Consider the following 22,260-nt stretch of genomic DNA (forward strand, 5'->3'; position numbering starts at 1 on the left):
AAAAAAAAGGAATAACAGGTTACCCCTTCAAGTACAATAAATTAACAATTAAATTTAACAGTTCCATCCAGGGTCAGTGTATTTTTGGACCATCTAATTTTCTTGTAAAAGAAAACTAAAAATAAAAATCAAATTCGTATCTTCCATAATTAGCAAGACACGGAAAATGTTTTAAAATGCAAACTTTTGTCACATTAGACCGACAAACTGTAAAACTTACCAACTTTTCTCTCTATATTTGTAGGCGATTCTTAAATGAAGTAAAGAAAAAATACGGTGAGTGGTCACTGCCAAGTAACGGGTGAGCTTGTAGTGGCAACGATTACTAGCCCAGTATAATAGTCCCTCTGTGCCACCAAAAGTAAAACTTTTGTATCAATAAACTTCCAAACTCTGTATGGATGCTGTCCTTATGCAAAGAGTTAATGCTGGTTAAGGTTTAGAGACTCTTTCAACTTGTATTAAACAACTTGTGTATTTGTTTATTTAGCGTATGGCACCAAGATAACACCAATTACAATCAAAAATTACAAGCAAACATCTAATAAATTAATATAAGCAATCTATTCTGGAGTCGCAATTGGGAAATCTTCAGGAGTCCCTTCATAAGCTGTCCTAGGGCAAACTTCTGTGATGTGTTTAACAGTTTAATTTTCACCACACTTGCAAAGGGTGTATATATTATGTTTAATCATAATATATACATGAATAAGTATACATATATGAATAAGTTACAAACAGTGACTAAGCATTAATTAATTGTAATTAGTTCTAAATATTACTATGACTGTTTAACACACCTGTTTCTATAAAAAAAATATGTAAAATTAAAAACAATTAAAAAACCTAGTACTTGAAAATAATAATTTCTAATTTTATCTATTCAAGGACTGAATAAAGATTACTGTTACCATGTATGTCAATACATGATAAATTACTTGCCAAATACTGACCAAATTCCTGTTTTCATTATTCTGGTGTACTTTCTTAAAAATTTTAAAAATCAATTTTGAGAAATCATTGCCAAAAAAATTTTTCCCTATAAGTAAGAGAGCTTGTAACATTTGTAAACATGAAAACCTTTAAATTTATTTGATATGACAAGTCAATTCAGTTTTCTTTCAAAAAGTAAACTATATTTACGCTTACCAAAACTCTTATAAAACAGAAGAAAAAATTAAACAGATAAGCAGTTTCACATTTTAATTTTCTTCTTAAGAAGATTATTATTGTCATACTACAATGGTTACTAGCAAACTGAAAAAAACTCAATTTCATGTTAAACAAGTTAAACTAACATTAGCTTTACATATCTACACATATGTAGTTACTGTAATTTTATTTGTAAAATTTCAGCAAGTTAAAACAGTTTCCACAAAGTTTTATTATGGCAGAATTTCACAATGTAATCAAAGCTTAGTTTTATAAGTTATTACCTAATAAAGGGAAAATTTGTATTAAAAAACAGTTGTGTACAATATGAAATAGGCAAAATGAACAATTTTAAATAAACTTGTGTAAATAAAACTCATGGTATATCAACAAGTGTTTAGTACATCTGTAAGTAGCAAACATGTCAAGGTAATTTCAAAGCATATAATTTAATTAAACACATCTTTGAATAAATTATCTACAAAATATACCAATATTAAATAAAAACCCTTCAATTACTTTAGATCATGAGCAACTTCATCACCGGACCAATTACTAAACTAATTAAATGCAATGCAATTATTTATTGAATTCAACATTAACTAAAACTACCAACATTATATATATATATATATATATATATATATATATATATATATATAAATTTAAGATTATTTAAATTCTATTACATAAACCACCAACTAAACAATATTTACATATTAGCATATTACACATATTAGCTTAATTTTTCATTAAAGTCCTTTCGTGGGATCCTGCATTCTAAGTCATGATTAATTCAATCATGATATTGCATAATCATGATATTTCAATCATTCTAATAATTTACAATAAAAATACTAAAACAATTAAAATTACATATTAATTTACATGAGTGCTGCTTTGCTGCAAGTTTTATGCAGCAATAGAAAACACTTTTCTATTCAGTTATGTAATATTTTTTTATTATATTTAATTCTGTCACCTTCATTAATTTCTAATATTTCTAAATTTTTGTTAATATAAGAAATAGAATGTTTATTGTTTACTAGACGGTCTACATATTAAATGATTCAAACACTGGAACCTCCAGATGAAAAGCAGAGAAGCTATCACTCGCCACAGGAAGGACAACTACTACTGTATTTACAGTCTGTCAAAGTGAAGAATTAGGAATTTTTTTTTAAAAAGGAAGAACTGGAAATTTGTACAGCGATTAAATACTTTTTTCTGAAAGACTTATGTGCAAAGGAAATTATAGAAGAGCTAATTATGATATCAGGAGACTCTCCCCCATCAAATACTACAGAGTTAAACACAGAGTTGCAGAGTTTAAAATTGCAATGAACCACACAGAGGGCACCCTTCTGAAGTGAATATGCCAAAAATTAGAGAAAGGTGTATAAAATCATTTTGACAGATCAACGAGTAACTGTAAGAGTTAGCAGAATCTGTATTTATGTCAACAGAGCATGTGTGCAATATATTGCACAAACATCAGATGAAAAACAGTGCCGAAAAAACATTTCAAGTGATTGTCTAGTTCTTTTGGTGCAATCCAGAGAAATTTTTACATTGAGTTGAAACAGCTGATGAGACTTGGATTCATCACTACAATTCCAAGACAAAACAAAGAAAAACCTGCTCCAAAAAAAGCGAAAACGAATTTATCTTTTAACAAAGTTATGGCAACAGCTTTTTTTGGAATGCACCGTGGGATAGTTTTTACTGATTGTCTTAAAAAGGGTGAAACAATAAATGGCAAATATTATGTGATTATGCAGCATCTTTGTGATGAAATTAAAGAAAAACAACCACATTTGACAAAAAAAAAGTGCTTTTCTATCAAGACAATACTCCTCCAGCTCATACGTCACTGCAATGGCAAAAATCAACACCCTCCATATACACCTAATCTGGCTCTCAGTGACTATCACTTGTCTTCTAACCTAAAAAAATGGCTTGGAGGGAAGAGATTTTTGACCATTAGTGAAGTTATTGCTGCTGTAGATGGTTATTTTAAGGAATTGGATAAATCAATGTACCAAACTGGCCTAAGTGCTCTGGCGGAAAATCAAAGTGTACCCAGGAAATGTTTTCTTATCAAGGCCTGGAACTTCTCACCCTAACCGCGCGGTTTTATACATATATAATATATATATAAAACCTTTTCTCTTCTGTTAATCTCAACAAATTCTGAAGATAAGCTTTATCAATAAAATAAAAGCTCCAAAAGTATATTAACATTTTATCCAACAATCTCTCTCAAACAATTTTGAGACATTTTTTGATTGAAGATTTTGGTTTCAGTTTAAAAAAAATGTTTAATCAAAAATTGCATTACATATAAAAATGAGCCAAATGAATTCCATAATGGATCACAACTAGTTTTGCATATGACTGTTCCCATTTCTGGGAAAATGCATGCGAAAAATTTCTACACATGCATGCGAAGAGGAGGAAGAGGATATTGAACAATTTATATTTATTGGCAAATTGTTAAAATCAAAGATTCCCTCTTCTACTAAACCTAAAATAGTTCATATTCCACAATCTAAGTGTTATTAAAAAAAAGAATCATTCTAAAATTCAAACAATTCTTTTCATTTAAGAAACTGAAAAAAACCTGCTAATCCCAGCAAATTTGTCATAAATATCTCTTGCAGGTTGATTATTTTAAAAGTGAAAAGATAATTAGAACAATTTGGGTCCTGAATTTAGACATTTTCATTAAGATAGAGAGCTCTTTTGTAACACCATGAATACCTCTTAGATTATGTTTATGATCAATATTGAGAATTTGAACACCTAATTGCCACCAGGAATACTCTTTATTCTTTAACTCTGTCCATTTCAACTTGTTATATATAAAAATAATATGCCCTACCCAATATGAATACATAATAAAAAATCATACAATTTCTACCCATCGCAGGATTTTTTCCTGCGATAAATAATAATAATAATAGCACAATCAGGGTAAAAGGCATATGAATTATAGGTAAATTAATGTGCAGGGTAGAAATGTAAAGAGCTCTCATTTAAATCTAGGATAAAAATCCAGTATTGTAAAAATACAAAAAATAAAATCATACATTAGTAAACTTTTAAAGATTAAAAAAAATCTGCCTATTTTGTCCACCGGCTGTTACTTTAATAAAGAACAATATTGATTCTTAAATATACTTATATAATGTTTAAATATCGACAAATTAATTAGTTGCTTTAATATCAATACACAATTATATAATAAAAAAATAATAAAAATCTACCTGAAAGAAATGTTTAACTCTGCTGGCTTTATCAATGTTGAGAAACGAATCATACGGAGGCAAAACTGCATAAAGACCTGGTTCGTTACTTCTTGTAGGCGGTCGCTCTTCTCTCTCATTCAATTCTGGATCAAATAAAACATTTGCCTTTTTTGCAATGAACTGGTGCAATTTCAGTCTTTTCCCACGATCCTGAAAACTATTAAAAAAAATTTCATTACACAAAAATTATAAGTCTCTATGTTCTGTATAAATCAAATTTAAAAGATCATTAGCAAAATGTATAATTTATACGTATTAAAAATCAATTTATTACAGGTTACACAACACCCCCCCAAAAAAAATAAAGAATTTTCATAAAGTGGTGCGGATCCAAGCAGAGGGAGCTTAGCTTCTTGGTTTATCCTAAAATTAAAATTCTTAAAAGAAAAAGAAAAACTGGATCGAAAGTTCTACGAGACTGAAATGAAACATAATTTACAATAATTCATAATGATAGAATCAAATAATAATAAGTAGTAAAAAGCCAATTGGTTTGTAAATAGGCTTTACAAAATGTCAGTTTTGCATATCAAAAAACATCTCTTGTGACTAGACATTTTTTTAACTGATATCTTCCAATGTTATTCAATCATTGCTAAATTATTTATTACACAAAATTAAATGTTATTTTCAGAAAAAACTACATTAAATTATATTGCAAGTAATTTGAATTATGTCCTTTTTTTTAATATAGAGACATTAAACATTATTGTTTTATGAATATTTTATCATCTGCAATGATTACTATATTATTATGTAACAATAAGATTCCAATTAATTAATAAACAATTTGACTTCCAAATAATAAATAAACACACATTTACCACATGAATCCAATAATTCTAATAGTCTAATATAAAATGATTAACACACACTAGGTATATATATATAGTAGTGTGCAAAAATTAATCCAAACACTGGGAGTTTGTTTATTTCTATGTTGTGACTACACTGCTTGACCACACCCATTCTTTAAGTCGTTTGTATTATGTGAGGTTACTGTTCTTTAGTTATTTAACAATTTTCATATTTTTTTATGCTGTCTTGAATATATAATAATGGCAACTCCAAGAAAGTGTTTAAAAATTGTTACTTTTCTGAACAAACGAGGTGTGATAAAAAAATACGGTGAATGAATTTTTATAGCGGCAACTGCCAACACTACATCCATATGCTGTAATTTGTCCAATAGCGTGATCAACTGAGACAGGCAGGGACAAGTTGTAACACATTCAAGCTTACCAGTCAGCTGCCAGAGCCGCTAGAGTGAGGTTGTGTTTATCGTGTCTGTCTCCCAACATGGCTTTTGAACAACGCATTAACATTAAGTTTTGTTTTAAATTGCAAAAGAGTGCCAAAGAAGCTCATGAAATGTTAGAATCGGTGTACGGCGATAATGTGGTAACTTTGAAGACTGTATACAAGTGGTATGACCGATTTAAAAATGGAAATGAGTCTGTTGAAGACGAGCAATGTGCAGGACGTCCACTAACCTCAAAAACAGTTGAAAATGTGGAAACAATGGTTCGTTCAAACAGGCGAATGCTATTCGAGAGCTATCGGAAGAAATTAACATCTCGTACGGATCCGTTCAAAGCATTTTAACTAATGAATTGCAAATGAGACGAGTGAGTGCAAAATTTGTTCTGAGGCTTTTGAGTGATGAACAGAAGGAAAATCGTGTGTCAATTTGCACAGAGTCTTCATGCAGATCCGGACTTCATGGCCAAAATTGTAACTGGAGATGAAAGTTGGGTCTATGGCTATGACCCTGAGACCAAAATGCAGAGTTCCCAATGGAAAACCAGTTCATCTCCTCGCCCTAAAAAGGCATGTCAGTCAGAATCCAACATCAAGGTCATGTTCGTTGTTTTTTCGATAGTGAGGGCATAGTGCGATCCGAGTTCGTTCCAAAGGGAACAACTGTAAACTCTGAATTTTATAAGGGTATACTGCAACATTTGCGAAACGACGTACGAAGAAAGCGACCAGAAAAATGGACCAATGGCTCCCTTCTTCACCACGACAATGCGCCGTGTCACACCTCACTTCTCATTGGTGAGTTTTTGGCCGAAAAAAGTGCTCCTGTCTGTCCACATCCGCCATACTCACCAAATTTAGCACTATGCGACTTTTGGCTCTTCCCAAAAATTAAAACTGTGCTTAAAGGAAAACGTTCTGACACCATTGCTGACATTGAGAGGGCCACGACCGAGCAGCTGAAAGCCCTTCTGAAAGACGCCTTCCAGTCATGGAGTCAACATTGGGATAAGTACATTGCTAGCCAAGGACAGTATTTTGAAGGAGATTAAATCGAATTCTATGTAACCTTATTACTTTTTTAATAAAAAATTATTCACCGTATTTTTTGATCACATCTCATAAAACAGATTCCTTTACACCTTAAAGAAAAGGCAAATGTGGCTGTTAAAGAAAAACTGATCTAACAAAGTGAAAAAAGAGTAAACTTGATCTAAAATTATCTGCTGTGGACTTTTAGATATTTAGCAGCCGGTGGAACAAATTTATAATGGGGGCTGAAAAGTTCCTGGCTTTGATGCCTTGTGGTTGAAACAGAAACACCTTGGACTCATTTGAAAGTTTGAAATCTTAGTATGTAACTGTGTAAATATAAGGTGTCCAGGATTCATACAATTTTTTTCTGTTGCAGGTGAAAGCTGAGATGGCAGTCTCAAGCACGTTTCTCATCAGTGGAGTTACAGGTCATTAACCTTTTGTTCTCCAGGGAAAGTCAGCAAAGGACATTCACACTAGATGTCACAAACACTATGAAAGAAGAGTGCTTCCTACAGCACTATAAAAACTTTGATATCTCGTTTCAAGACTGGCCATTTCACTGTTAAAAATAAGCACTGCAGTGGGCACCCTCAAATTGCAACTGATACTGCAACATGCAATGCTGTCCGAGCTCACTCTTGAGGACCAGCGAATATCTGACAAGATAGCCCAGATACTGGACATCTCCAGAGAGCGAGTTGGTTTCATTATTACCACAATCCTAAACATGCGCAACCTTTCAGCAAAGTTGGTGCACAAATGTTTCAACTGTGATCAGTGGAAGGAACGAGCTGAGATATCCAAAGGCATTGTGTCATTTTGAAGTTCCAGAGGCCTTTTTTGGCTAACTTAGTGACTAAGGATGAAACTTGGCTTCACATTTAGATCCTGAAACAAGGAACAGTCAAAAGAATGGCACCACAGCGATTCCCCACGGCCAAAGAAGTTCCGCACCCAGAAATCAACCAAAAACGTGATGGCATCCATTTTCTGGGACAATCTGTTGGTGGACTACTTACCTCAGAGATCTACTATAACTGGACAATATTAAGCTAATCTGCTGGATCACTTGAAGGAAGCAATTAAGAAGAAACATCGAGGGAAGTTGGCCAAAGGGATCTTTCTATTGCAGGACAATGCACCTGCACATATGTCAAACGTTGTGGCTGCCAAATTGACAACCCTGGGCTTCTAACTGGTCAACCAGTTTCCCTACTCACCAGACCTAGCCCCTTCAATCGGAAAGATGTTTCTGAACTTGAAGAAACACTTTAAGGGTATTAATTTTGAGGACATTGAAGATGTCAAAGAAGCTGCCGAGAGCTAGTTTTGCGCTCAATCACAGGACTTTTATTTGCATGGACTAGAAAAGCTGCAACAATGTACCAAGTGCATCAGTTTCAGGAGAGAATATGTTGAATAAATGGATAATTTCAAAACTTTGGCTCCATTCTTTCTAGATAAAGCCAGGAACACCTCAGCATCCTCTTGTGTACATGTGACCAACTATTAGATACAGACTTCTTGCAGATGGACATTAACCAACCAAAAAGCATCTTATAACAGCAGTAACATCTAAAATAAAGCTGTTATGGACCAAAGCACATGCTAAAACTTGACTAAAGAAGACTGAAAAAAGTTGTTTTCCAACAAGTCACACTTTTATATTCAGGGGGCAAAGGGTTCCACACATTACAAAAAGAAACATGAAAATACATCACCAGCTTATATCCAACAATCAGATAAACATTACCAGAAAAAATGTTTTGGAACTGTTTCACATTTGAAAGCCTTTGTTAATTCCAATTTAATTCCAGTAGATGGTATGTTGAAAAGTGCCATCAAGATTCTATAGGACAGGACAAAAAAAATTCCCACAAGGCAATGGATTATTCTAACAAGATTTGGCGGCGCCATATACCATACAGCCAAAAAAGTTGAGAAACTTTTCAAAGAATTAAACAAAGTGCTCCTGTGGCCAGGCAACTCCCCAGACTTAACCAAACTGAAAATTTTTGGGCAATAGTAAAAAACAATACTAAAAATGAATTGTACAGCAAAAAATGACCTCATTAAAACAATAATATTGATAAGTTTCATGATGAAATCAAAAAACATATTGAATAGAAACACACATCAAATATGTGAAACGATTAAGAATAAAGGACATTAATTACTACATATTCAGTGTACAGGAATGATTTTTTTTCTAAATAAAATTACTTTTTAAATAACATCTAGGTTTGGAATAATTTAACACTACTGTATATGTATCAAAAGGAACTCTTTACATGATTATTTCTAGATAAAATATAACATAATAATTGCAATTCCTTGTAGAGACATGTGTGTTTTATTAAATTGGTTCACCAAGAAAAAAAACTTTAAATCATTCAGCAATTTTAATTCATATTGAGGCAGGCCACAGTGCCACCCCTCCAGTCATACAGAAATTTTTTTCATACTTCATAGGTTTTAAAAACAACCTTATCACCAGAAAACTATTACTCCAATGATCTATTAACAATAACACGTAAGTGGTAAAGATTCAAATATAATTTTAATTGGTTCACTTAAACCAGAGTTATTCTTTTATCAGGCTTACATGTACAGTTTCAATCAAAATGTTACTAATTTCAAATTACACATATGCAAGACAGAATACAAAAGCTCTTAACTATAACGGTTCATAATAATGATCAACCCCCCCCCACACTTAATTTATACAAGATTATAGAAATAACTGATAGATTCTAATACAAAGAAAAGGGATATACAGCAGCTTATTTATGTCATCTGGTATTATTATGAGTCTAATAATCTTTTTAATTATCTTGAAATAAAAATAAATAAAATGTCACATTCTGATATTACCTCAAATGAATTGTTTACAATGCATTTTCTATTCTGCCCAACGCAATAACTATGACACTGGAAGTTGAGATTTTAAGAAGATCTGCTTTGTAATGTTGACAGACACACAGAACCTTTTTACAAATGTTATTTCAAAAATATAGTTTAAGATTTCGGATACATTGCTTTAAAATTGTATTGTATGGTAATGTTATTTAATATTTTTGCATTAATTTATATTGATCATTATTAATAATCCATTGAATAAGTGAATGACAATTACAATAATCACATCATTCATAGGTATCTAAGTTCTAGCAATATGGCAGGAAAAAGGAAACCGACCAGTGCAGATCTTTCAGTAGTAAAATACTATCCTAATATGGTACATATCTACTGGAAACCTTTTCAATGAGAAACATAAAAAAAAACATATCTCACTTTAAAGCCACGATAAATTCACATTACAATGTTTTATAAAATACACTACAACACAAAATCTGATTATTCCACTAAAAAAACATAAATTCAATTTCATTTTTAAAAAAAATACACTGAAGGGGTTCTTTCTGGAATCAAATTTGTAGCACAATATGGTTGTGCAATGGTGCAATACACTATGCTAAGGGCTTAGCTTACAATTACTGTCCAGGAACCGATAGGTCATTACAGCAGGGTCCTAACTATAGGCATTATAATTTATCTTTTGAAATATTTTAAACGCTAGTTTGTTATTTTATTCCTTAAAAGGCAATTCTTACTCTAACAAATTTCACAAGATTTTTATTTTCATTTTCATCCACCCCACAGCTCTCAGTCTAGATCCAGAAAAGTCCCCATTTAATTTCTTTGGGCCCGCACATCTAATTACTGATTATTTAATTATTGTTAATTAGAAGATTGAACACAATACTTTATAACTTTTAAGAAAATTTAAAAAATTAATTGTTTTTGGACTTTTTATCTAAATTACCTTTCTTTCTAAGAATAATTAATGTAACAGAGTTTTCCATCTTTTAAATAATTATTTATTTTCTTTTTGTTACTGTTCATTATCCATGATTAATACTTTAATACTAACTAAAGTAAACTGGTAGTTATCATTTATCTTTTTTTATTTATGTGGTAGATAATCCACAAACAACATACTTAATATTAATTTATAAACCAAACCCAACTTTAAAAATGTGTGAACAACAAAAGCCAATGAAGTAATATGTTAGATAACTAACCAATAAAGCAAACTACAAAACCAAAATCACACCTGCAATTACAATGGATAACTGGTATTAATAGTAAAAAATTAGGCCAAGTTGGTCAGCGGAACCAGTAACTGGCTTCTTGCTACATATGACATCTCACCATGCTTCACTATCTCCTCTACTTATTATTCAAATCCTAACACTACTTCAGACAGCTCTGAGTAGAACTACTGCACAACTATATATTTACACTTTCTAATCTTTGAAAAACTAATAATTGAGTTTTATCTTTTTATTTATTAATCAAAGATAATGTACTGCTTGACACCCAATTATATTACTCTACTTTTTAAAGGAGTATGGATGCAAGATAATTTTAAAACTAATACTAAGGCTTATATAAAATTATGGATAAAAAGAGAAATTACTTAAGATGTTTTTGTCTCTGAGCATAGACACCAAAATCTAAGTCAACATTTGATTTCTGCAGATCGCCTTCACCACGTTCACTTTCCCATATCTTTTGTAAAGGTTGTCCGTGAAAGTTGATAGCTCGTGCCACTAACTCTGCATCTAACTGTTCATCCATAATTCATAGATCTATTACTATTCTGTAAGTATAAAAAAAACCCATCTAATTATAATACTTTTACATAAATATCCAGAAAGTATCAATAACAAAATAATAATAAAATATGAGGCGTGTCTGTTAAATAATGAATTGATAACTTACCTTCTATTACACCATGTATCATAATTCTAAAGTTTGCATTCTTCAAAATAGCTCCGTCCTCACTGCACTTATTGCAATACCTATGCATCTTGTTTTCCACTGGTCAAATGTGTGGAGAAGATACAGTTCTGTCAGCTGTTTTAACACATCTGCAGTTTTCATGTTTACTGAATGAATTGGTTTGATTGCAAATTTTATTTTAGAGTAAAATCAGTCACACAGTTCCAAATCTGATAATTATGAAGGCTATTCCTATATGGGAATGAGTTTGTTGGCCAAAAACTTATATCAAGTACAAGGCAAGCATCACATTATTCTGAAGAAGAATGACATCATTTCCTACAGTTCTAATTGTGTTTACAGACTTTCTCTCAACTTTATAAAAACTTACTTTAATAATGCTGTTTATTGTTGGGCCTTCTGGAACACATTCTTCCAAAATCATATCCTTGAAAAAAAGCAATGAGCATGTCTTTGATTTTGGACTTCTTTTGATGAGATTTTATTCATTCTTGGTAATGATGGCATCTTTTACTGCATTGACTGTTGTGTCCCAGGATTGTACTGGAAAAACCAAGTTTCAATACAAGAGATGATTTTTTAAAAAAGATGGGGGTCAACATCAAGTTACCCATTTCCTTGTACAATGTCAGTGCAAATTTCCTTTGTTTTAATTTAGCTTTGATTAAGCATAAGAAACATAAGGGGATCATATAGACACAATTTTTTTTCCATGTTAAGATTCTCATTCATAATTTTTTATGCAATGTCTGTCAATGTTCAAAGCTCCAGCTATCAGTTTGTTGTTAGCGGCCTTCTCGAACAATCTAGCTATTCTTTCCATATTTCCTTCAATTTTTGAAGAGGAATGTTATCCAGATCATTTATTGTCTTCTATATTCTGATATTCTTCATCAAATGTTGTGTTACTGAAACAGACATTCAATCTTTCTTGCAAGAAAGCAATTAAAAAGATTCTGTTGGTGTTTTGTTCAATTTTACTAAAAATTAAAATTTCAACATGTCACATGGCTGAACGTTTTTCTATTTAGCATTATTCTAACGCACAGAGAAAACATGACTAAACAATGACAATCAACTTAACAGTTGAGAGCATTATTTATCATGCAGATTCAAAGTCTCTGTGAAAGAGCTCACAATCCAGTTTCTCACTGCTTTCTCAAAAGGTAGGAACACAGGAATCCTATTTAATAGACACACCTCACCTCATGGGGTATTTTATTATAATTCAACAAATTTTCAAAAATTTATTGCATCACTATTTTTCATTTTTATATTTGGTACATTAGAACTACCCACCTTGTAGTGGCCAAAAAATATTTATTTTTATTTTTAAAAAAATGTTTTCTTGAGTGATAAAGACTGTTTTCTAATTTGCCATCAGGTAAAAACAACCATTTTTGTCACTTTTTCCATGAGCTGTAGCATTCTTATTTTACATCATACAGAGGCCAAAAAGGGCTTTTTTTAAGAGTAAAGATGGAACTTCATCTTAATATACTCAAAATTTATTATGTTACATAACCAAATCTTGTAATGTTTACTGAAGTTACATTTACAAATTGTTTTTTTTTTTTTTTCAAATTTTGGGCCCAAAATAAATAATGAAGGCCTTAGGGTAACAGGCCTGTTTTTACCTTTTTACTCCTAGGTACTAATAGTACTTAAAAAAATGTACTGTTACTGAGTGTCCTTCATTAAAAAAATGGTAGTTTTATTATTTATACTAACTCTATTGTTATTGTAAGAACCCATTTTATAAAAACAGATTACGAATGTTCAATTTGCATTCACACTGAAACATTATGTCACAAATTGATTTAAAATAATCTTCAGTATTGCACAATATTTTAATTTACTGAACAGTAAATATATATCATAACATTACAACAGTACAGTATATATCATAACATTATAACATACATTATATAACATTATATCCTTAAGAAGTGGATATACTAAAACAAAAATTATCTGTACTTTTCATAAAACCGAATATTTAAATATTTTCATATTAATGGGAAAAGTTGTTCTGACCCATTTAGCTGTCACACTAAACCAGTAAAGAAATCTCTTCAAGAAGTATCTAATACTTTCAACAAGCAATCAAATTTAAAATTAATTCCAGGCAGAGCACTATGTGCAAAATGCTTAAACAAAATACAAAAACCACAAGATGATACAGAAAGCAAACTGGAGTGTCAAGATATTGGTTTGCTTGGAATTTCACGTGCTCTATTCATATCCAACCTATGTACCAAACAGGTGCAGCGTAAGAGATCATGCTTTCAAAGACACCTCGATACACTATGTACATCTGACGGCCAGACAACCCACAGTCCTTCTGAGCAATCCTCCTAAGTTTGTGCATCACTGAGACGGCATCTGCCGCTACTTGCCTAATGTGGTTGCTAAACAGCAACTTCTCATCAAACAGAACACCTAGGTACTTATGAACTCTCACTCAGCTGATTACATAGCCTTTATACTTAATGTGGGGGTTTCAACTATACGATAATTTGTCTGCACCCTTGAGAAGCATAAACTTCATCTTGGTCAAGATATATTGGAATTTGAATGATATATTAGTCAGTGAATAAAGCTTGTTCAGTAATTGGTATTTCCCTCTTAAGGTTCAACAATTATCAAGCAGCAAAAAGGAACAAATTTTAAATATAAAGTTACAAAAGCAAAGGAGTCTGTTACCAGTAAATAAAAAATTTCTTTGATTTAAATATTTCTACAGAAGAAACCAGTTTAAGTACCACAAAATTATGCTGATTTAGGTACGGAATATGAAGAATTAATCATTAAACTAAAGAATAAAATGAAAATAGTTACATCAACACAGGAAAACTTCATATTTTAAGTTTATTACCAAGCAGCTGGAGCATTAAAAAAATTCAAAATGAGAGTCAGTATTTAGTTCGTCAATCCTAACAATTAGTTAATAGTGGAATTTTGCCACAAATCGGCAAAAAGAAGCCCAGATATATAAATGATGAAAATGTTATTAAATATGTCCAAAATTTTTACCAGAATGAACTGTATCTCTGTAAGACAAGCTGACTGGAAGAAAATTAATATTCAAAAAAGGTTTACCTTAGACAAGTTAAATGAATTGGTACACAGCCTTCAAAGAAAAACGTTTAAAAATTAGTTTTTTAAAATTTGGCAATTTAAGACCTAGATTTTGTGTGAGCCAGGTACTCATTTTGTCTGCTCCAAAAATGAATTTGATTATTAAATTCTTCTTTCAACCATGGTATGTGATATAGAAAATGAAACGTGCATTCTGTCACAGTATGAAAAATGTCCAGGCAGTAATGAAGTGCTCAGGTTATTGCAAGAGAGCTGGGATGAGTCAATTCTGAAATTATCTTCAGATAGTGGGTTTCTACTGACCGTTGTTAAGTGACTATTAGAATTCTTCCATTTCAAGAGTACTTAGATAAACTTACTGAAGATTTAAATAATCTAAAAAGGCATCATTTTGTTTTGCAAAGAAACAAGCTAATTTCCTCTACATTAAAAAGGAAAACTTGTAGGAGAATGAATGTATGGTAATGAGAGACTTATATCATATCATTGGTCCAAAATGCCAAAATTATGTCGGCTGTGTATACGATTGCAAGTGGTGGTTGGGCAAAGTCATTGAAGTAAAAATACATAAAAATGAAGAGGAATATAGAATACACTTTTTCAATGCAGAGGCTCCTAGTACTTCATTCAAGAAATCATTGAGGGATAATCAAACACGGGTTCAACTGAAAAATATTTCAAAGATTCTCACGCCCTCAGAGCTTTTTCTACAAATTACTTGAAGAGGACACAACATTGCACCACAGATGAATGAGGACTAATCAGTTCTACTCAATAAAAAAAAATGGCAGGAGTACTAAGTTATGTCAATGTTTGTTATCAAACAAACATTAGCAGGAGTAAAATAAGATATAAGTCAATTCAACAACTTGTTAATGTATTTGATTTGTTCATAATCTTGTAATTATTATTTATCATTCTGTAATTGACTATTTATTAATTATCAATTTATTCATTCTAATGAGTTTGGTTGTAATTTTTATAATCTGAATCTGAATCTGTATTTTTATAATCTGTTTGGTTGTTATTTTTATAATATCAGTACTTTTGGATGCATTGTTAGTTGGCTTCATTATTCGTCAATCCCTTCGAGTAACAAAATAAATTTTAAATGGTTTTGAGGTACATAAAAAGTACTTACTGCCATAAACATTTCAGATTTTTGCCACCTGTCTCACATGTGGTTTTTGGGCCCCGAAAATGAGACATTTTCAAAATCTTACGATTTAGCAGACATTTGTTTTAATGAAGGACACTCAGTAATAGTACAATTTTTTTCCATATGTACTATAGTACCTAAGAGTAAAAACATAAGAAACAGGCCTGTTACCCTAAATCCTTCATTATTTATTTCGGGCCCAAAATTTGAAAAAACAATTTGTAAATGTAACTTCAGTAAACATTACTAGATATGGTTATGTAACAAAATGAATTTTGAGTACACTAAGATGAAGTTCCACTTTATTCTTTACAAAAAGCCCTTTTTGACCTCTGTATGATGTAAAATAACAATGCTACAGCTCATGGAAAAAGTGATGAAAATGGTTGTTTTTACCTGTTTGTAAGTTAGAATTTAGTCTATTACTCAAGAAAAACCTTTTATAAAAATATTTTTAAAAAAACTTGTCTTTAAAAAACCTGTCCTTCCAATATTAAAGCGACTATTCCAGGATGCTTCTTTCTTCATCTATTTGCCGCAATACCTCTTCATTTGTCACTTTATCCACCCATCTGATTTTTAACATTCTCCTATAGCACCGCATTTCAAAAGCTTCTAATCTTTTCTTCTCAGATACTCCGATTGTCCAAGTTTCACTTCCATATAAAGCGACACTCCAAACATACACTTTCAAAAATCTTTTCCTGACATTTAAATTAATTTTTGATGTAAACAAATTATATTTCTTACTGAAGGCTCGTTTAGCTTGTGCTATTCGGCATTTTATATCGCTCCTGCTTCGTCCATCTTTAGTAATTTTACTTCCCAAATAACAAAATTCTTCTTTTCATCACTAAATTCACTAATTTTAATGAGTTCTTTTGGCACTGTACCATACACTGTTTTATGACTTCATTCACATACATTACTATGGAACATTGTTCTTCCATTGTTTTATGTAAAATTACTTGGAAATAATGTAAAAATTTAATAGATTTTAAAATTTTCAAATAAAATATTATTTAACATAAAACTTATATTAATAAATAAGTTATTATGTTATATATATTTATACATATTTATTTAATAAACACTTCCAAATACAGGATGAAATTTGAGACACTGTAAAGATGTGAACAGGTCACTGACTAATATCAGACTAACCAGTCTGTAACTGCAAAGCTAAATGATCCAACAAGCATACACGAGCATGTTGCAGCAACATGGATTTTTCCAACGACTGGAAATGACCATGCACCTGTTATAACATGAACACTGCAGTTCAATGGTTCAAACAAGTCTATTTCAAGTATAAAAATATTAGTATATTAGTATTTCAAGTATAAAAATATTAAAGTGCCAAGAGACAAGAAACCCATTGGAACACTTATTTAAAGGGTCAAAATGGCATTGTTTTAAACAGGTTTTTCATGATTTTTGAGAAGTTATAACTTTTTCATCAGTACAGTACACAAGAAACGTTTTTATTTGTGATAAACATATACAAAAAATCATAAACGTCTAGGGGTAAGTATATCACCATTAATATTATTTATGGTAAAACTTCTAACTGTGTATGCCATCCCTGCCTCTTGAAAAAAAATTACAAAGTGAAATTTCACAGTTTTTCATGTTCAACTTTATTGGTAACTTTCTCATAGAAAGAAGAGAGATAGGTAAATAGACCACTGGACCAATCTTTTACCTTGAGAAAATATGATTAAATTGTTTTTTGTTTAATCTCCTTCCAGGACCAATAGTTTTTTATTAGTTACGATTTTTTCTGTAAACCCTTACAATCATAAAAATAAGTGTACGCACAGTAACAAAAATCGCCGCCACATGTAAACTGCTTAAATAAAAATTAAAAAAAAATAATTTTAAGGTCCTGAGACATGTAGGAAACAAATGGGTAGGTTTCAATTTTTTTCTGAACTTGTCAAGCAACCACCAGAAGTATTCACAAATGAATTGACTCATTAGTGAACACTAATCTTTAAATAAAAATAATGAAGAACAGGTTATCACCTGGATACTAACCAAATATATAGACAATCTAAGATTTAATCCCATTGAAATCATATTTTGCTAAATCACAAAAAAAAATTCAAAAAGTAGTTTAAAAAAATTCAAACATGAATTTTTTAATAATTTATGATAAAAAAGAAAATACTATTTTAAGATTAAGGCAACTTTACTAGTGAAATGATGATAAACTGAAAACAATTTGCCATATTATTATCAAATATAAGAAATTCTTATCAATTTCCATGAGACACAAAGATATTTATACTATTAATTCACACTGTTAATTTTAGAAATAAAATTAAAATCAGCTAATATATAATAAAATTGAAATTAGCAAAATAGTAATGTCACACATGCCAGAATGTTTAGGGAGATGACAGAAAAGAGAACAATGTTAAAGAAGGTTCCCCTGCCAGTCTTATTAGACAACAGGTATGACATTTAAACAATGAAAATTAAATGAAAATAGTACAGTTAGAAAAATAATTTGCATAAGAGCCTAAGCAAATTAGAAAGTGACTGGAAAAGATAAAGCAAAGTGAAAATATAAATTATTTTCAATTTTTTTGTAAAAAAAAAATTTCATAAAAATAATAAAATACAAAAAAAAATTTCCAAAACACTACAACAATGTGAGTTGATATTTACTATTAACAACAGAAAACCTGAATGCCATGAGAGAGAATGATGCTTTTATATAGTTCTTTAATAGACGAGTTATAATTGTTTTTAAGCAGACAGTAAATCAATAAAATCATGAAAATACTAGATTTCATTTTTTAATATCAAAAATGAAGAAAAAAGATTCTCAGACAGACCTACATTTTAACGTAAGGGAATGTGATATTAAACTTAAATATGGAAGTTCTTTACAAATATATTGATTTAATGGCTACACCGTATATCATTAAAAATGAATAACCGTTTCAGATACCAAATATAAACTTTCAAATAAAATAGTGATAGGAGATTTATAGTTTACAAATTCACAAATAACTGTTATTTGAAATTTTATGCCAGCTTTCTTTGTTCGCACCACACAAAATTAATTTTTCATGAAAAGTTTAATTCTTACTATTAAAGCTAAAATACTTTATATAATCTTATTTTCTACTTAAAATTTATATAATATGTATATATTTTTACTTCCTTGCACTAAAGAAGTTGAATCTATAAAAATAGACATTTGACCATCTCTGAATCCATTTTGAATAGTTTCAGCGTGATGTATGTATGTACATATACAACATGTTGCATATACATATGCAACTCAAAAACTATTAGCTGTAGAATGTTGAAATTGTAGATTTAGGAGTGTTGTTTTCGGACTGGTTATGTACATTCCCTTTTGATTGTAATCGACCGGACCAAGTATCCAAAATTAAAAAATTTGGCAGATTTAAGTGCTTTAAATTTAAAAATTTGGATTTTGGAATTCTTAACTGCAGTAATCAGCCCTCATTGAGAGCTTTTCATCTATAAATCATAAGTGGTACTTATTTTCATTGGTCCAGAGTTACAACCAAATAAAATTTTAATTAATGAAATATTTGGATCTTAGGGGAAGGCATGTGGTTTAAATCTGACTTGATCTCCTTTTTTTTATATAAATATATTTATTAATAATTATTAACCTCTCCTCTCATTGTATACAATTAATAATAATAATTCAATAACAAAAAAAAAATATCAGAAGTTATTAATGAAATAAAATTTTATGTACTTTTCATTTAAAAAAATGTGTATATGTAATTTAATAGGTGTACATGTCATAGGATGTCATGTGGTGTCCACATGAGATTTTTCTAATTAATTATCATTCAGCTAGTTCTATAGCAAATGCAAAAAAAATACACTTAGGATTTTGAGCCTACCTCCATTTTTTGTTTAAAATCTGTAATGCTTAAGGACTCTATGCTTAAATATATTCAGTTGTATTGCCAATACAGTTTGAAACCTGTGGGTTCTAAACATTTTTTTCTTCTTTCTGTAAACTCTATATAAAAATCGGAATCATACATTTTTTTATTTTTTAAAATTTTCACATCCTAAAATTATACTTTTACATGACACTGTAAATCTTGTTAAAAACTGCAAAGAAAAATTAAAGTAGAATCTTTAACTGCAAAGTCAAAGATTCAAGTAGTCAACTAAGCAATAACAAAATACGGAAAAATACTTAAAATCTTTATTTGTAAACTTACAAGAAAAACCTTTTCCTTTTTATATAAAAGATCATAAATAGGATTCCTGAACAATATCAATGCTACTCAATCAACTGGAAAGACATCTAAATTGTTTCAAATCTAGGATTAAATCCTTTTTTCCCTACTTTTGGAGTGTTATTAACGATTGAATTTCTTACTAAAATGAACGAATCTGCCTCTTGTGTTTTCATAGTTTCATTTTGTGTTAGTAAGCTCATGCACCTAAATATTAAAACGCGTCTTTCTTCACTTAAATACTTGCTTGTGTCTGCCATTTTAACTTAATACAGCACAAATTACTGAACAAGAAAACTCTTAATACAGCACTACTCTCACTGAATACGTAAAAACAAACCTTGTACTTACAACCCTTTCTTTCTTTTTCCTGTTTAGCCTCCGGCAACTACCGTTTAGACAATTCTTCAGAGGATGAATGAGGATGATATGTATGAGTGTAAATGAAGTGTAGTCTTGTACATTCTCAGTTCGACCATTCCCGAGATGTGTGGTCAATTGAAACCAGACCACCAAAGAACACCGGTATCCATGATCTAGTATTCAAATCCACGTAAAAATATCTGGCTTTACTAGGACTTGAACGCTGTAACTCTCGACTTCCAAATCAGCTGATTTGGGAAGACGCGTGAACCACTAGACCAACCCGGTGGGTTTGTACTTACAACCCTGGTATCCTTGTTACAAACCTGGTACTTTTTTCTTTAGTAAATTAAAGCAACCGATTAACCTTTATCAGCTGATGAGGGTACAGCGTTCCAACCTAATGTTTTATCATGGAAAGGGGCTTTGTGGGCACTCTATAAAACACAAGTTAATCAATACTGGTGCAGTTGCACAGCATGCTGTAGGCATTTCATTAATGGCTAATTATTAGTTTCATTAGTGTTAATGTCATTCATTTCGTTAATGTCAACATGATTTAAGATAAATATAAATAGTTCACTCTATAAATTGAACCTCCTAGTCAAACTCCTCACCAACTCTTTAGGTGATAGTTTTCCTTTACCTGAAATTGAAGAAATTTTATTCTATTATTTGAAATTTATTACTATATTTCAACTGAATTTCCACAAGCAATTGTAGGATTTTGATCCTAGTAGTCAAAATTTGCTTAAGAGAAATACTGAACTCAAAATTTTATTGCAATAATACAGGCCATACATATCCCTTTATGTAATTACATCCACAGACTTGTTTGAACAGGCATATGATTTTAGAAAGTCTAATCATGTACAAACATCAACGTCAGATAAAACTAATCTGAAAATTTTGTTTTAAAACTGGCACTGCTTAGTTGTGACGTATTTTAATAATAGTCATTGTAACTGGATACCCGTCTAGAATTTTTTCCCTATTGCTTAGATGTATGAGGTGTGAATGTTACAAAGTAGTTTAAATGTTTATAATACATAACAGTACTTTTGATTTTTTCTAACTGTATACATTATATTATTTTTATGTACTGCATATTAATACAAATTTAAAAAAAACTGTCAGATGAATCGGTGGAATTTAGAGAAGCTTGAGGAAGAGGAGGTAAAGAGGAATTTTGTGGAGGACATCGCAAGAGGTCTGAGTAAAAAAGATAAGGTAGAAAATGTAGAAGAAGAATGGGAGAATGTTAAAAAGGAAATTCTTAAATCAGCAGAAGCAAACTTAGGCGGAATAAAGAGAACTGGTAGAAAACCTTGGGTTTCAGACGATATATTGCAGCTGATGGATGAACGTAGAAAATATAAGAATGCTAGTGATGAAGAAAGTAAAAGGAACTATCGGCAATTAAAAAATGCTATAAACAGGAAGTGCAAACTGGCGAAAGAAGAGTGGATTAAAGAAAAGTGTTCAGAAGTGGAAAGAGAAATGAACATTGGTAAAATAGACGGAGCATACAGGAAAGTTAAGGAAAATTTTGGGGTACATAAATTAAAATCTAATAATGTGTTAAACAAAGATGGTATACCTATATATAATACGAAAGGTAAAGTCGATAGATGGGTGGAATATATTGAAGAGTTATACGGAGGAAATGAATTAGAAAATGGTTTTATAGAGGAAGAAGAGGAAGTTGAGGAGGATGAAATGGGAGAAACAATACTGAGATCTGAATTTAAGAGAGCATTAAAAGATTTAAATGGCAGAAAGGCTCCTGGAATAGACGGAATACCTGTAGAATTAC

At 30.8% G+C, this 22,260-nt stretch overlaps 1 protein-coding gene across 5 annotated transcripts in view; it reads right to left on the minus strand.

The window, feature by feature from the left end:
* LOC142319753 (uncharacterized) overlaps nucleotides 1–22,260 on the minus strand; it is a 105,742-nt gene that overhangs the window by 76,022 nt on the left and 7,460 nt on the right. For all 5 annotated transcript variants that reach the window (XM_075357386.1, XM_075357384.1, XM_075357383.1 and 2 more), the window contains exons 2-3: nucleotides 11,245–11,427; nucleotides 4,422–4,620 (exon numbers count right to left, since the gene is read on the minus strand). In XM_075357386.1, the coding sequence (XP_075213501.1) occupies nucleotides 4,422–4,620; nucleotides 11,245–11,405 (360 nt within the window). In that variant the 5' untranslated portion in view covers nucleotides 11,406–11,427. The remainder of the gene's footprint in view (nucleotides 1–4,421; nucleotides 4,621–11,244; nucleotides 11,428–22,260) is intronic.

Source organism: Lycorma delicatula, chromosome 2 (assembly GCF_047948215.1).
Source record: "Lycorma delicatula isolate Av1 chromosome 2, ASM4794821v1, whole genome shotgun sequence".
Lineage (NCBI taxonomy): Eukaryota > Metazoa > Arthropoda > Insecta > Hemiptera > Fulgoridae > Lycorma > Lycorma delicatula.